The sequence below is a fragment of the Mastomys coucha genome, unplaced genomic scaffold (genome assembly GCF_008632895.1).
Source record: "Mastomys coucha isolate ucsf_1 unplaced genomic scaffold, UCSF_Mcou_1 pScaffold6, whole genome shotgun sequence".
Lineage (NCBI taxonomy): Eukaryota > Metazoa > Chordata > Mammalia > Rodentia > Muridae > Mastomys > Mastomys coucha.
In genome coordinates, this window is record NW_022196912.1 from 66,267,504 (window position 1) to 66,280,652 (window position 13,149).

General features: G+C 37.9%; 1 protein-coding gene across 2 annotated transcripts in view; it reads left to right on the forward strand.

The window, feature by feature from the left end:
* Positions 1-4,293: 4,293 nt before the first annotated feature.
* Positions 4,294-13,149, forward strand: part of Scfd1 (sec1 family domain containing 1) — a 69,818-nt gene continuing 60,962 nt past the window's right edge. The window contains exons 1-3 of one of the 2 annotated variants that reach the window (XM_031356970.1): positions 4,294-4,417; positions 10,230-10,300; positions 12,689-12,777. In XM_031356970.1, the coding sequence (XP_031212830.1) occupies positions 4,366-4,417; positions 10,230-10,300; positions 12,689-12,777 (212 nt within the window). In that variant the 5' untranslated portion in view covers positions 4,294-4,365. The remainder of the gene's footprint in view (positions 4,418-10,229; positions 10,301-12,688; positions 12,778-13,149) is intronic. The other variant, XM_031356969.1, reaches the window with a different exon arrangement.

Below are 13,149 nucleotides of genomic sequence, written 5' to 3' on the forward strand. Positions count from 1 at the left end.
GTTAACCTCTTTTGCTTTCAAAAATACATTGTATGATTGATGAATAAATTATAATTTAAAACTACAAATTAAAAAAATACTCTAATTTTGCCACATAGAGATAAATAATGTATTTTGTATATTCTTTAAACTATTTATTTTAAACAATTTTTATTGTCTTATGACAGGGTATGTCTGTAGAGCCCAGCTGTACTAAGTTTGCAGTCTTCCTGCCTTAGTCACTTAGCTGCTGGGGTTATGATGTATATCAGTGTACCCAGCAATGTTTATTTTTTGGTATATGAATGCTATCAAGAGTAATAAGAAACAATGTAATAAAACAAGATATCTACAAGGCATGATGGCACACTCCTTTAATCTGAGCCCGAGAGACTAAGGCAAGAGGATCAGGAGTGATAGCGCAAGTTTAAAACCATCCTGGCCTACATGATGGTTTTACCCTGTTCAGTAAAGAAAGAAAGAAGTACATGACATACTCATGGTAATGTCTTCACACATTAACACAAAATATGTGTTAGCTGTTGGTCAAGAAACACAAGATTTAAAGGGGATGTAGATCCCTTAAATAACAGGATTGACTTGATATTGGCAATGCCCTTCTTAATGCCAAAGGAAAACTCATTTGTCATCATAATGCCATTTTTTTTTTTTTTGTTACCTCAGAACTTTCCAAGTTGTACTTAACAGAACTAATAAAGATTCTCTTTATTTTGTGCATTTAGCAAGAAAGCATTTCTTTATCTTGTGTTAAATGTTGCTAGATGTTTCAATGAATAGTTTAAGTCTCAAACTCAATAGATAGCTTTTATTCCAAATGTGTTGATAAGTTGTTTCTTTATATTTTAAAATGCTTAATTCCAGATGGGGAGATGGCTCAGCAGTTAACAGCCCTCTAAAGGTCATGAGTTCAGTCCTGAGCCATCTGCAAAATGTTTAATTCCTAATGTTTTAAAAGCTGTCAAATCCATACAACTCCAAGATGCTATTTTTTAGCTTGTAGTTTGAGTTATTTTTCCCCCCTAGGATAGTAATTAAAGAGAACACAGCCCTTGTAGAGCATTGGGTGGGATTATGGAGCCTTGGACTGGCTGGCTGCAAGTGATTTTATTCCATTTACTCTGTATAAAGAACATGGCCTTGGTGGTGAGATAGATGGTCTTATTAACAGGCTATTTACTTCAAGTGAAACATCAGATTTCAAGATGTCTTTTGGTTTGAAGGTTTTTTCCCATGGTCTTTAGATCAGTCTATATACAATTGAGGCTTATCAGATAAACCGCAGTGTTACTGTGTCATGCTTGTAATTGTTCCTGTGCTGATTTATAGTATAGTTCTTACATTAACATATTTAGTTTCAAAATTATGAAGGAGCAGCCTCATGTTTGGTTATGTTAAAGCCTGAAATAGCATGGTCTCTGTTGTCTGCATTTATCTTTCCCCTAAGTATATTGGAACCTTTGGGAACTTGCACATTCAGTGTTTATAAAAGGGTGTGTGATGGTAAGTTTTTCCCATGACTTACCTTTAGTGTTCGGTCATAAGAAAATGGAGAGTTAATCCCAGCACTTGGGAGGCAGAGGCAGGGGGATTTCTGAGTTCTAGGCCTTCCTGGTCTATAGAGTGAGTTCCAGGACAGCCAGAGCTATACAGAGAAATCCTGTCTCAAAAAACCAAAAAAAAAAAAAAAAAAAAAAAAAAAAAAAAAAGAAAGAAAGAAAGAAAGAAAGAAAGAAAGAAAATGGTGAGAACTGGACTCCGTTCATAAACATGGTTGCTATTACATATTTGTTATGCTTCAGATAATGCAGTGTAAAGCATTAAACACATTTAATGATGAATTACTTGAATTTATATTATCTGTAACTTGGGAAAATTTGCAGTCCTTGAAAGAGACTCAGTTTTCAAGTTCTATTTCAACCACCTTCAAATATACCCTACTATCCACTGTGTACCAGAGTCTGTGCTTGGAAGTAGTTTATAAATTGGCCTGTTTAAAATGTGTCAACGCATACTGTTGGAGATACACCATGGTGGTAGGATGGTTTGCCTAGCTAGCATGTGCAAGGTTGGGTTTCATTTTAAAGTATGACCAAAACATTACACAAACACACACACACACACATACGAAAAAGCATGAACACTTAACAATAACGTTTCTAAGGAAATGTTTTTATGCCACTAAATGTGAAGTAGTGAATGCTCATATAAACTAAGTCAATGTGTTGGGAATCTACCTTCATTAGGGTTACTATTGCTGTGATGAAACTGACCAAAAGCAACTTGGGCAGGAAAGGGTTTATTTTGCTCACTTCCATATCAGTGTTCCTCAATGAGGAATCTGCAAATGGGAGTTGATACAAAGTGATTGCTGCCTACTGGCTTGCTTGACATGGCTTGCTCATTTTCTTTCTTATGGAAGGCAAGGACACTAGTCCAGGCGTGGCATTGCACACAGGGGCTGGGCCCTTCCCATTATCACTAATTAAGAAAATATATGCCTTTCAGGCTTGCCCACTTCCTCATTTCATGGAGCCATTTTCTCAGTTGAAGTTCTCTCCCCTTGCATGTTTCTCATTATGTCAGGGATCTAATAAGGATGTGATGATCTTTTCATGCAGATAATGTTTCTTTTCCTTTTTATTAGTATATACTTATTTAAAACAGTGGCTATAATGACATTTATATATGCATACATGTATGTAACAAACTTTGTTCATACTCCCCATATTGCCTCATACTTACCCCCTCCCCTATTCCCAATATTGTCCATTTACAAGGCTAATCTTACTAAAGTGGGTAAGATTCAAGATCCTTCATTCTCTTCTGAGAGTTCTTTGAATTCAAAAAACAAACTGTTCTGGGCTATTTTTCAATGATAAAATTATCCCCCTAATGTTGTTCAATTCTTTAAACCAAAAAAATCTGGAGTTAGATAAACAGCTACAGTAAATTTAACTCTGAAGTCATGATTTTTATTCTCATAATAATACAATATTAATATCCTTCTTGGTCTTAGTTTTGCAAGGACTATTTTATATAGTTGCTCTTCTGAGGGATTTTTTTTCTTTATATGTTTATTCCCCACATTACACACTATTGGGCAGAAATGCACACTGTTAACATTGTCTTAAAATTTTATAATAATGTGCCTTATATAGTCTTGGAAGGAGTTTGTAATGGAACTGAAATGGTTAAATGACAAATTTGTGGGAATGCTCAGGTGAAGAAGATTAAACTCATTGGAAGGTAGAAAAGCCATTCTGGTTTTTAGTCCATGGATGCCAGAATCAAGAATACTTCTCCCAGGGCACAAACTGTCCATTTTAGATAACCTGTTGTAGCTTTCTAAAAATAGATGTATTTTTATATCTGTCAAGTAGAGCTCATGTTTTATTGTTAAAAAATGCAATCTTGATTGCAAGATTGATGCAAGGTTTAAAAAATAAAAACCTTGAATAATTTTGAAATCCAAAGTTTTGAAAGTATGATTACATTTCAGAATCTGACTGCCTCAGAGTTAACCCCTAATGCAATGTCATCGGTGGATTCATTGGTTGGCAATAAGTTGTCATTGTATATATTTTTGACATTAATAAAATCTATTATGTAAATGGTCGGTGTGGAATTATTTAATAACCACAGGCCTTAAATGCACCAAACCTGCCAGCGATCATCCAGACTCTGCTCAGAATCATTTCTTTTTTTGTTTGTTTTTTTTTCGAGACAGGGTTTCTCTATATAGCCCTGGCTGTCCTGGAACTCACTCTGTAGAGCAGGCTGGCCTCGAACTCAGAAATCCACCTGCCTCTGCCTCCCAAGTGCTGGGATTAAAGGCATGCACCACCACTGACCAACTCAGAATCCTTTCTTTAATTTGCACTATTTAGAGGAAAAATTCTGCCGTTTGGCTTTTCTGTGATTTTTATACCCTAGCAGGCCAAAGCCCTAAGCTAGCTCATTCTGAAGAAATCGGACTGAATAACTTACCACGTTTGTAGTTTTTGTTTTCAAAGAGGGAAGGGACACTACTGTCATGGAAATCAAGAAAAAGCCATTTCTGCCGTCTCAATTTGGTCATGTAGTTTTTACGAGGATTTAAACGTGGGAACTGCCATATCAATTAGATTCTAATTGCTACACCATGCCCACGCCCTGAGAAGCAGTTTAAGAGTAGCAACCTCAGGAGGCTTGCCCTGATTGGTTGGAAACTCTGGGAAGTCAGGAACGCGGAACGGCGGGGACTACGGGCGAGGGCCGGGACTGAGGAGGCGGGCGGCTACCTCTTGGCCCGCCCCCTGGTTCTGCTTCCGGCGCGGGAGGTAGGGCCACGTCATCTTTGGGCTCCCAGTGCCAGCCGGGCAGTGAATGGTGGGAAGCAAGATGGCGGCCACGGCCAGCATTCGGGACAGGCAAACAGGTATTTCCTTCTCTCCAGTTTGTTCTGAGCAGCGACCTGCCATCTTCTCCGGGTCGTTTGTACAGCTCAGAGTTGAGCTTCGAGAGCTGCTCCATTTTTAGGTTGTGGGGAAGAGATGCCTGCGGCTTCACAGCCTTTGCCTGTTTCCACAGGCAGAGGCTTAAGTAGGCTGGTTGCTACAGTGCTAGCTACTTAGTTTTTAATTACCGAGTTTTAGAAGGCCATCACGGCAAGGACTGGTAGCTGGTGTTTTCTTTCCTATATTATAACCTAACAAGGTTTATAGGTTTGTGTTCGTATTTCACGTCTCCCAGGTTGGTTTGGTTTTCACTTTCAGTTTTAGGTTTTTTTTTTAAATCTGTTTTTGACTCTTGAGCCATGATTACACAATTTAAGTATTCTTTTCAGAGCTCCTTACTTTATGCCATCTTCTTTGGACCCGTATTGGGAGAAGCTGAAGAAAAATGCCGGCTGATAATGATTTCCTACTGCAGCTTGCTGGAAGAGACTTCAGAATGTCAAAACATTAACAGCGTCCTATTTCAGTTGTTCCACAGATAGTAATCTTAAAATGTATAACAGTTGAATCTTAAGTAGAGCATATTTGTACACCCATTTATAAAGTAAAATTTAAGGATACATATTTCTTCTCTTGGTTTTAGTTTTTTTTTTTTTTTTCACGTGAGATACTCCTGATTTTCCTTATTTTCAGTTAACTACTGAAACTTCGTGTATTGTATATTGGTCCCAAAATAATTACTTGTACATATATATGTATATTATGTATAAATGTGATATGTTTAAATCAGAAATAATTTACATATACTACTTGTCTAGAAACTTCCAAAGAGAATAGAAATGGGACATAAGCCATAATGAGCTTTAATTCTCTTGAGCTATACTTATTTGTATGAAAAATAATTGGTTACAAGCAATACAACATAGCAATAAAATTTGAACTGTGCCTGATTCCTTCCCTTGTCTTAAAAATAAGTGATAGATTTGAATGTAGCATTTTGGACAGAAAGCATACTGAGTTGTAAATTTCTCAGTAGGTAATTTAGTAAAACTGGTCATGGTAAAGCATAACTTAAATATGGTAAATAAATAAATAAATATTTGAGAATGCTTGATAATTATTTTTATTTGCAAGCAAATAGAAGCCCAGCTTCTCTTAGAAGTTTGGGTCCAATATCTTAATAAAACTTAATGAATTAGGTTTTACTACCTACCAGTAAAACTGTCGTGATGAAAGGGAGCCTTTTAAAAGCTGAATTTATGTAACAGTACATTTTAATATTCAGACATCGGAAAACACTAAAGCCTAATATTACATTTTGTCTTTTGGTGGAAAAAACTTCACTATAACAAAATCCCACATTATTACTATATAGTTGTGCTACATCAGTTACTGAGTTCATACTATAAGTGGGTCATGCCTTATTTTCAGAACAGAATCCTTTGTAGGAATAACATTTTGTTGATATCTGTTGAGAATATTTAGGAACAACAATCCTGAAATATTCTAGGTAGAAGCTTTGCTGCAAAGTAGTTTGTAGTCAGTTTGGACGGATGAGATAATGGTCAGTGCACTGAGAATTTATCATTAGTTTGGGTAGTTATCTCCATTTTACAGATGAATAAAGTACAAAGGTGTTGACTAGCATGCCTGTTTCTTGGTTTGTCTCCCTGTAGTACCTCTGTCACCTCAAATGCCACCTTTGTGAAAGCATGCATTACTTTTCTTCTCTCTCCTGTCTTCCATTCAACAGAGTAAGCTGTTTCCTCCTGTTACTATTTCAGATTTTTGCTTGTCTGTCTTCCTTGTCTCTCAGTGTTGCATAGCCCCAATCAATTACTTTTTCTCTTGATGTGATTTCTTCTGACCTCTTGGCTTTTAGTATTATATTCTGGTGTCTTGGTTTTCTGTTGCTATGAAGAGACATCATGAACATGACAACTCTTATAAAGGAAAGCATTTAATTGAGGCTTGCTTACAGGTTCAAAGGTTTAGTTCATTATCATCATGGTAGGGAGAATGTGCCTGCAGGTAGACATGGTACTGGAGAAGCAGCTGAGAGGTGCTCATCCAGACCGACAGAGAACAGGGAGAGAGTCTGGGCTTGGAAAGGGCTTTTTGAATCTTCAGAGGCCACCTCCAGTGATACATTTCCTCCACACATCCTAATCTTTTCAAATAGTGCCACTTCCTGGTGACCAAGTAGTCTCTGAGTCTAAGGGGCCATTCTCATTCAAACCACCACAGCTGGTGAGTCTCATGTCTACATGGCTATCGTAGACCTCTATTCTGAAATCAGGCCACTTGATATTAATGAAAGTTTTCTTATAATTCCTCATGCAAATCTCCATGTGGTTTTTCTTTTCTTACTTTAACTCAAATTTAGATTTGTCAGTGAATCCTGCCAGTTTTACTCTAAAACTGTCCAGTACCTGTTGCTGTCTCTCCACACCATCTCCTTGAATTTCTGCAATAACTTTCTATCTGTGCTGTTCCTTTTACAACCTTATTCCCTTTTATTCATTCACAGAATAGACCCATACTGAGCTTGGCATGCTTCTTATTTTGACTATCATAAAGGAAAGCAATCTCCAAGTTCACACATGAACTTGTGTCTGCCTAGCTTGATCATTTTGTTAAACTCCACACTTGGATCCTCCCCCCTAACCCCCATTTGTTTCCTCTCTGTAGAATCTTCTTTCATAGTAATTTATGTGTCTCACTCCCTCACTTCCTCTAGGCCTTTACTCAAATATGTATTTCTCAGGAGGCCTTCCTAATCACTATTTAAAATTATATCTCACCTTACTTTTCTCCTTTCCTGGTCCCATAGCATTTATCATGATCCCTCCCATACATCCTAGGTTTTACTTAATGTATAAGTGACCTTTGTCCCTCAACAATAATGAATGTAGTGCGACCCCTGAGCGCACTACAGTTTCAGACAGGCCATTTAAAGACATTCATGCTAAACTGACTGCCTTATAATGACATTTTTTCCCCCTACACTGGTTTCTTAAGCACCCAATAAAGTGTTAAGTTAAATAAAGTGTTAAAAAAGAAAAAAGAAAAGAAAAAATTGTATGAAGACAGGTAATTTTTATTTGGTCTATTCATGTGATGCCCTATAGTTAGGGCAGTATCTAGCACATGGTAGACACTCAGGAAACATTTTGCTGAATGAATGAATGAATGAATGAATGAGCAAACTACATATAAATGATGTGTTCACTCAAGTGAATGAGTGAAGAAATTTTTCTGGGTAAGAGAAAAGCTACTTTAACCAAGTGTATAAAGAAAACTAGTTTATTGCTTCCAGCGCAATGATTTAAGCACTAGAGTGTTAAACTCTGATGAGGTACATTGTTTTGTCACTCTTTAAACGGTATGCCATATGCTTCATTAACAAATTACTTGTATCAAACGTCTTTGAACTAGTTAGGCTTGGAGTTGGAGAATCTTTCCTAGTTGAGCCAAAACAATGTGAGATTATCTACTGGAACTGGTCTTTCATGGTGAGATGAATTAACGTCTATTAACTCTGAGAATGCCACATCCCAACTCACATGGCAGATAGGTTGAGAGTCTTCCTGCTTGTCACTGAGTGAGGAATATGATCAGCTTCTAGAAACGGGGTTCTCTTGTGTCTTTAGTGCCTGGGCGTGGGAAGAGACACCACTGAAAGCATTCAATCCAAGAGCACTGTGTTTGTGCTATTCATGTGTAAACCTCTGTCACTTTTAGAAGTAGGCATAAGTTGTTGGTCATGTGTATTACTGTAGTACCAGCATTTTCAGGGAAAAAAAAAATATGTTGGGCTGGCAACATGGCTCATCAGGAAAAGGTGCTTGCCACCAAACTGATGACCTAAGTTTGATCCCTAGGACCCACATGGTAGAAGAAAAGAACCAACTCCCACAAATTGTCACATGGCCTCCACATGTGTGGAATGACATAAGTGCATGCACACAGGTACACACAATAAGTGTAAAAAATAAAAAAGATTATGTACACACATAAGTATCGTCCTTTACTTAGCTCTCTGTATTCATGGTTTTGCATCTGTGGATTCAGACAACTGCAAATCAAAATGATTATCAGTAAAACGTGTCTGTACTAAATGTGTACAGAAATTTTTCTTGCCATTGTTCCTTAAACAATGAAGTACAACAACCTGTCATTTACATTGGTCTAGGTATTAATAGCTAATCTGCTATGACTTAAGGGACTTCCCTTAAGGTATGTGCAGATACTGTACCATTCGAGGTTTTAAAATACTATCAAAGATACATTAAATGTGAGGGACTTGAGCATCCAAGGCATTTTAGTATCTAAAAGAGGTTCTGATGTGGATGAGTGAGAGTTGTGTTGAAGCGCATGCAGTCTTTTCAAGGATAGTGCTGAACAGCATTATCACCTGCCTACCTCAGCCTGTGTTTAATAACAGTTTTTTTGATGGGTGAATAGGCTATAAGGATATTTGTGTATTATATAGTGCTATATTTGTAGTTTGGATTGTAGATTATTCTGTATTACCTAATGTCCAAATGCATTTAAAAATCAAAGTAGCCTGGCATGTGGCACATGTCTTTGATCCCAGTACTCAGGAGTCCGAGGAAGGCAGATCTCTGTGAGTTTGAGGATACCCTGGTGTACTTCATGAGTTACAAGGCTACCAGAGAAGGTAGTCACTCCCAAATCACCTAATCTGTACGTTTTCTTGAGTGCTTGGCTGTCTCAGTTTCAAGTACTTGTGTGCAGGAAGTCATATGTTTAATCTTCAGCACCACATAAAAACCAGGGGTTGTGGTAGTGCATGCTCTCAGTTACCCCAGCAGTTAGGAAGTAGAGGCAAGAATATTAGAAGTCTAAGGTCATCATCAGCTACACAAGGAACTTGAGACTGACTTAATACAGCTATATTGGAAAGAAGGGAAAGTCACACCGACACCCACACACACAGAGAAGCAGCACCAGCTGACATGGCAGATTTTCATCTTCCTTAGAAAAACTTTTTTTTTTCATCTGCTGTGGTTTAAACAGGTGAGCAATAAAAACCACAAAATACTTTAACATGTAAAGCATGGCTGCTGTGATTTGTCAAAGTGGGTAACTTCAGTTACCAGTTTCCTTCTACATTATGAAGTCTCAAGGATTATAAAATAATGAAGTTGTACAACCTTTCTGTGGGTTTATTGGCTGTGAAATATACTATTGAGTAGCTAAGAAACAGATCTATTGTAATGGATCTCCATATGAAACAGTTAAGCATACCATAGGTAGTCTTGTTTTTATAAAAGTTTTCTTCATCAGTAAGCAGTTAACTAGTAAGGTTGTTGTGAGATCATGATAAAGCAGTTTCTTTTGGCGAGGGTGTAAAAGGCATTCTGGGGTTGTCAGGAGAAACAGACATGTGCTTTTTTAGGAGCGTGAGGTTTTTGTTTGTCATTTTTATTTCCCACAATGCTAAGTATCAAACTCGTGTGTTCTGGGCAAGTGCTATATCCCTGAGCTGTCCCACAGACTCCAAAGTGCTTTGTCCTGTTTAGTTCTCACAGCTTTTGGGACAGGTGCCTTGTTTTCTTTTGTTTTCTTTTGCTTTGCTTTGTTTTGTTTTTTAGCTCCCAAACAGATGCCAGTTGGCTGTTGGTGAAATTATCTTAAAGATCTGACCCTAATTTTTACACATCCTGTCATTTCTGTAGTCAGTATTGTTAGCATGTATGCATTTTGTTTATGGTGAGGAAAAACCAAAAGCCTACTATAAATAACTAATGTAAACTTTATTTTCAGTGGCTCTGAAGCGGATGTTGAATTTCAATGTGCCTCATGTTAAAAACAGTACTGGAGAACCAGTATGGAAGGTAAGGGCTACTTAGTGGGAACTTGGGACTTTTTCTTAGTGCTGTAGTGATAGGAATTGGAGGGAATTTCTCGAAAATATAAAATTACTGAATATTTATTATTCCCTACACAGTAATAGCTGTTTACATAGCATGTGTAGTCTACAAGAGGATCATAAGATATGTGCTAAGCTTTGTCATTTTGTAGAAAGGACTTGAGTGTCCAGGAATTTTGGTATCTTGGCAGGTCCTGGGCCCAAACCCAAGACTATCTAGGAACTACTGTCTATGTTCCCCTGGCTCTATATGTTGTAGTAATGTTTACTTTGAAAGTTAAGCACAGAAGAGATTACCAACCATGACTAATTGCCAGCATCACTGCTCCTGTGTTTTTGAGGGACTGTAAAGTAAAAGAAATGCTACTGGAAAGTAAGCATTATGGAAGTGTGGCAGGAGATCTGATAGAACATAGCACTAGGTGACTGAAGAGTGGAGAGAAGCACTGAGCAGAGTTTTCATGCCATGAGCAGTATAGGGCAGAGCTGCAGGAGGCTTTGGCAGAGTGGGATAGGACATAGGAAACTTCTTCATGCTACTCGCAGTGGTTTACATTGTGGGTTGCTTATTACTGTAATTTTCCATGTAATATTTTCTGACCTGGTTACCTAGAGATAACTGAGGCTGCAGAAGTAGAAACTGTGGATAAAGGACTACTCTATATTAAAAGACTGAGAGAGGAGTTTTGGAAAGATTAAGCACCTTTTAGACCACAGCAGATTTTAGTTTCTCTAAAGAAATTCCTGGCATTTCAGAATAGCATTTAATAACAGTAGCAGAGTTCATCTCACCTCAATAGCACTAAGATAGTTGTGAAAAACCACTATTGAAGGTCTCACTTGCCAGCCCAAGCTCTGTAGTTAATAGTGAGGTGGCAGACTAACATGGGGTTATAGTTTAGATTTTGTATATTTGTTTCATTTGTGGTTTTCGTTAGTTTTTGTCATTGATATTGTTAAGACATTGTCTTGGCCAAGCGGTGGTGGCGCACACCTTTAATCCCAGCACCTGGGAGGCAGAGGCAGGCGGATTTCTGAGTTCGAGGCCAGCCTGGTCTACAGAGTGAGTTCCAGGATAGCCAGGACTACACAGAGAAACCCTGTCTCGAAGGAAAAAAAAAAAAGGCATTGTCTTGGACTGTAGCCCAGGTTGACTGCAAACTCACTACAGTCCTGCCTCAGCCCCTGAGTGCTCCATTGCAGGTGTGAGCCACTGTATCTGGTTTAGTGACTTAACTTTTTAAGTCATTATCTAGTTTACCTAAATTGCTTAAATTTCTAAATTTTCTTTATAGTGTTGAAACTTGTTAAATTTCGGGCTTTTACTTTTCTTGTGTGTGTGTGTGTGTGTGTGTGTGTGTGTGTGTGTGTGTGTGTTTTCCTTGCATATGTGTGCACCATAAGAGTGCCTGGTGCTTACACCACCAGAGAAGGGTATTGGATCCTGTCTTAGTTAGGATATGTATCTATTGCTTTGATGAAACTACATGACCAAAAAGGAAACAGTTTATTTGGCTTACACTTCCATATTGCTTGTTCAGTATTGAAGGAAGTCAGTTCAGGAACTTAAACAGGGCAGGGTCCTTGAGGCAGGAGCTGATGCAGGTGCTGTGGAGGGGTTTGCTTATTGGTCTGCATAATTTTGCTTCTCATGGCTTGCTCACCGTGCTTTCTTACAGCATTGCGGCTACCAGCTCAGGGATGGTACCACCGACCATAGGCTGAGCCGTCCCCCATTGATCACCAATTGAAAAAATGCATTTTAGTTGGGTCTCATGGAGGCATTCCCTCGACTGAGGCTTCTTCCTCTCTGATGATTCCAGCTGGTGTCAAGTTATCCCAAAAAACCAGCCAGCACAGATGCCCTGTAACTGAATTATCAGATGATTGTGATCTGCCACATGGGTGCTGTGAATCAAACCTAGGTCCTCTGAAGAGCAGCCGCTTCTCTTACTACAGAACCATCGTCTAGCCCCATATTTTAATTTGAAAGGGGCTAAATTTTTACCTTATCTTTACATGTTCTTAGAAAGGATATTTATGGACTAGGGAAAAACAAGAATTTGTTCTTTATTAAAGGTTAAAAGAAAGACTTTATAGTCTGACTTTTAAACTTAGAATATTTTACAAGAAGTTTCTAAAAGTGTTGCTTTATTTAAACCTAACTGATAATGTTTTAAATAATATATAACTAAATGGATGGGCATCTGGGTAGTAGTGGAAATACTAAACTGAACATGGGTAAGAATTCAATATAATGATTATTAAATAAAATTAACATATGTTTTCTTAATGTGGGTTCTCAATTAGCTATTCATTAATAATGATGTTTAAACAAACCACTTTTTTAAAGGTACTCATTTATGACAGATTTGGCCAAGATATCATCTCTCCTCTGCTGTCTGTGAAAGAGCTGAGAGACATGGGCATCACTCTGCATCTGTGAGTTTTAACAGATTTCTGACAGTGGCATGTATTTCCAGGTTTATTTATTTATTTATTTATTTATTTATTTTGGTTTTTCAAGACGGGGTTTCTCTGTGTAGCCTTGGCTGTCCTGGAACTCACTCTGTAGACCAGGCTGGCCTTGAACTCAGAAATCCACCTGCCTCTGCCTCCCAAGTGCTGGGATTAAAGACATGTGCTACCACTGCCTGGCATATTTTCGGATTTATTGAGAAAGATATCTTTGGTTACTTTAAAAGTTAAAATTTTAAGGACAGATTGCAGAGAAAATTAAAATTAGGTTGTAGTACCTGTGTAACCCTAAGGTTTAAGAGTAGTCTCACTTTGATCTATATAATTTCAGAATTT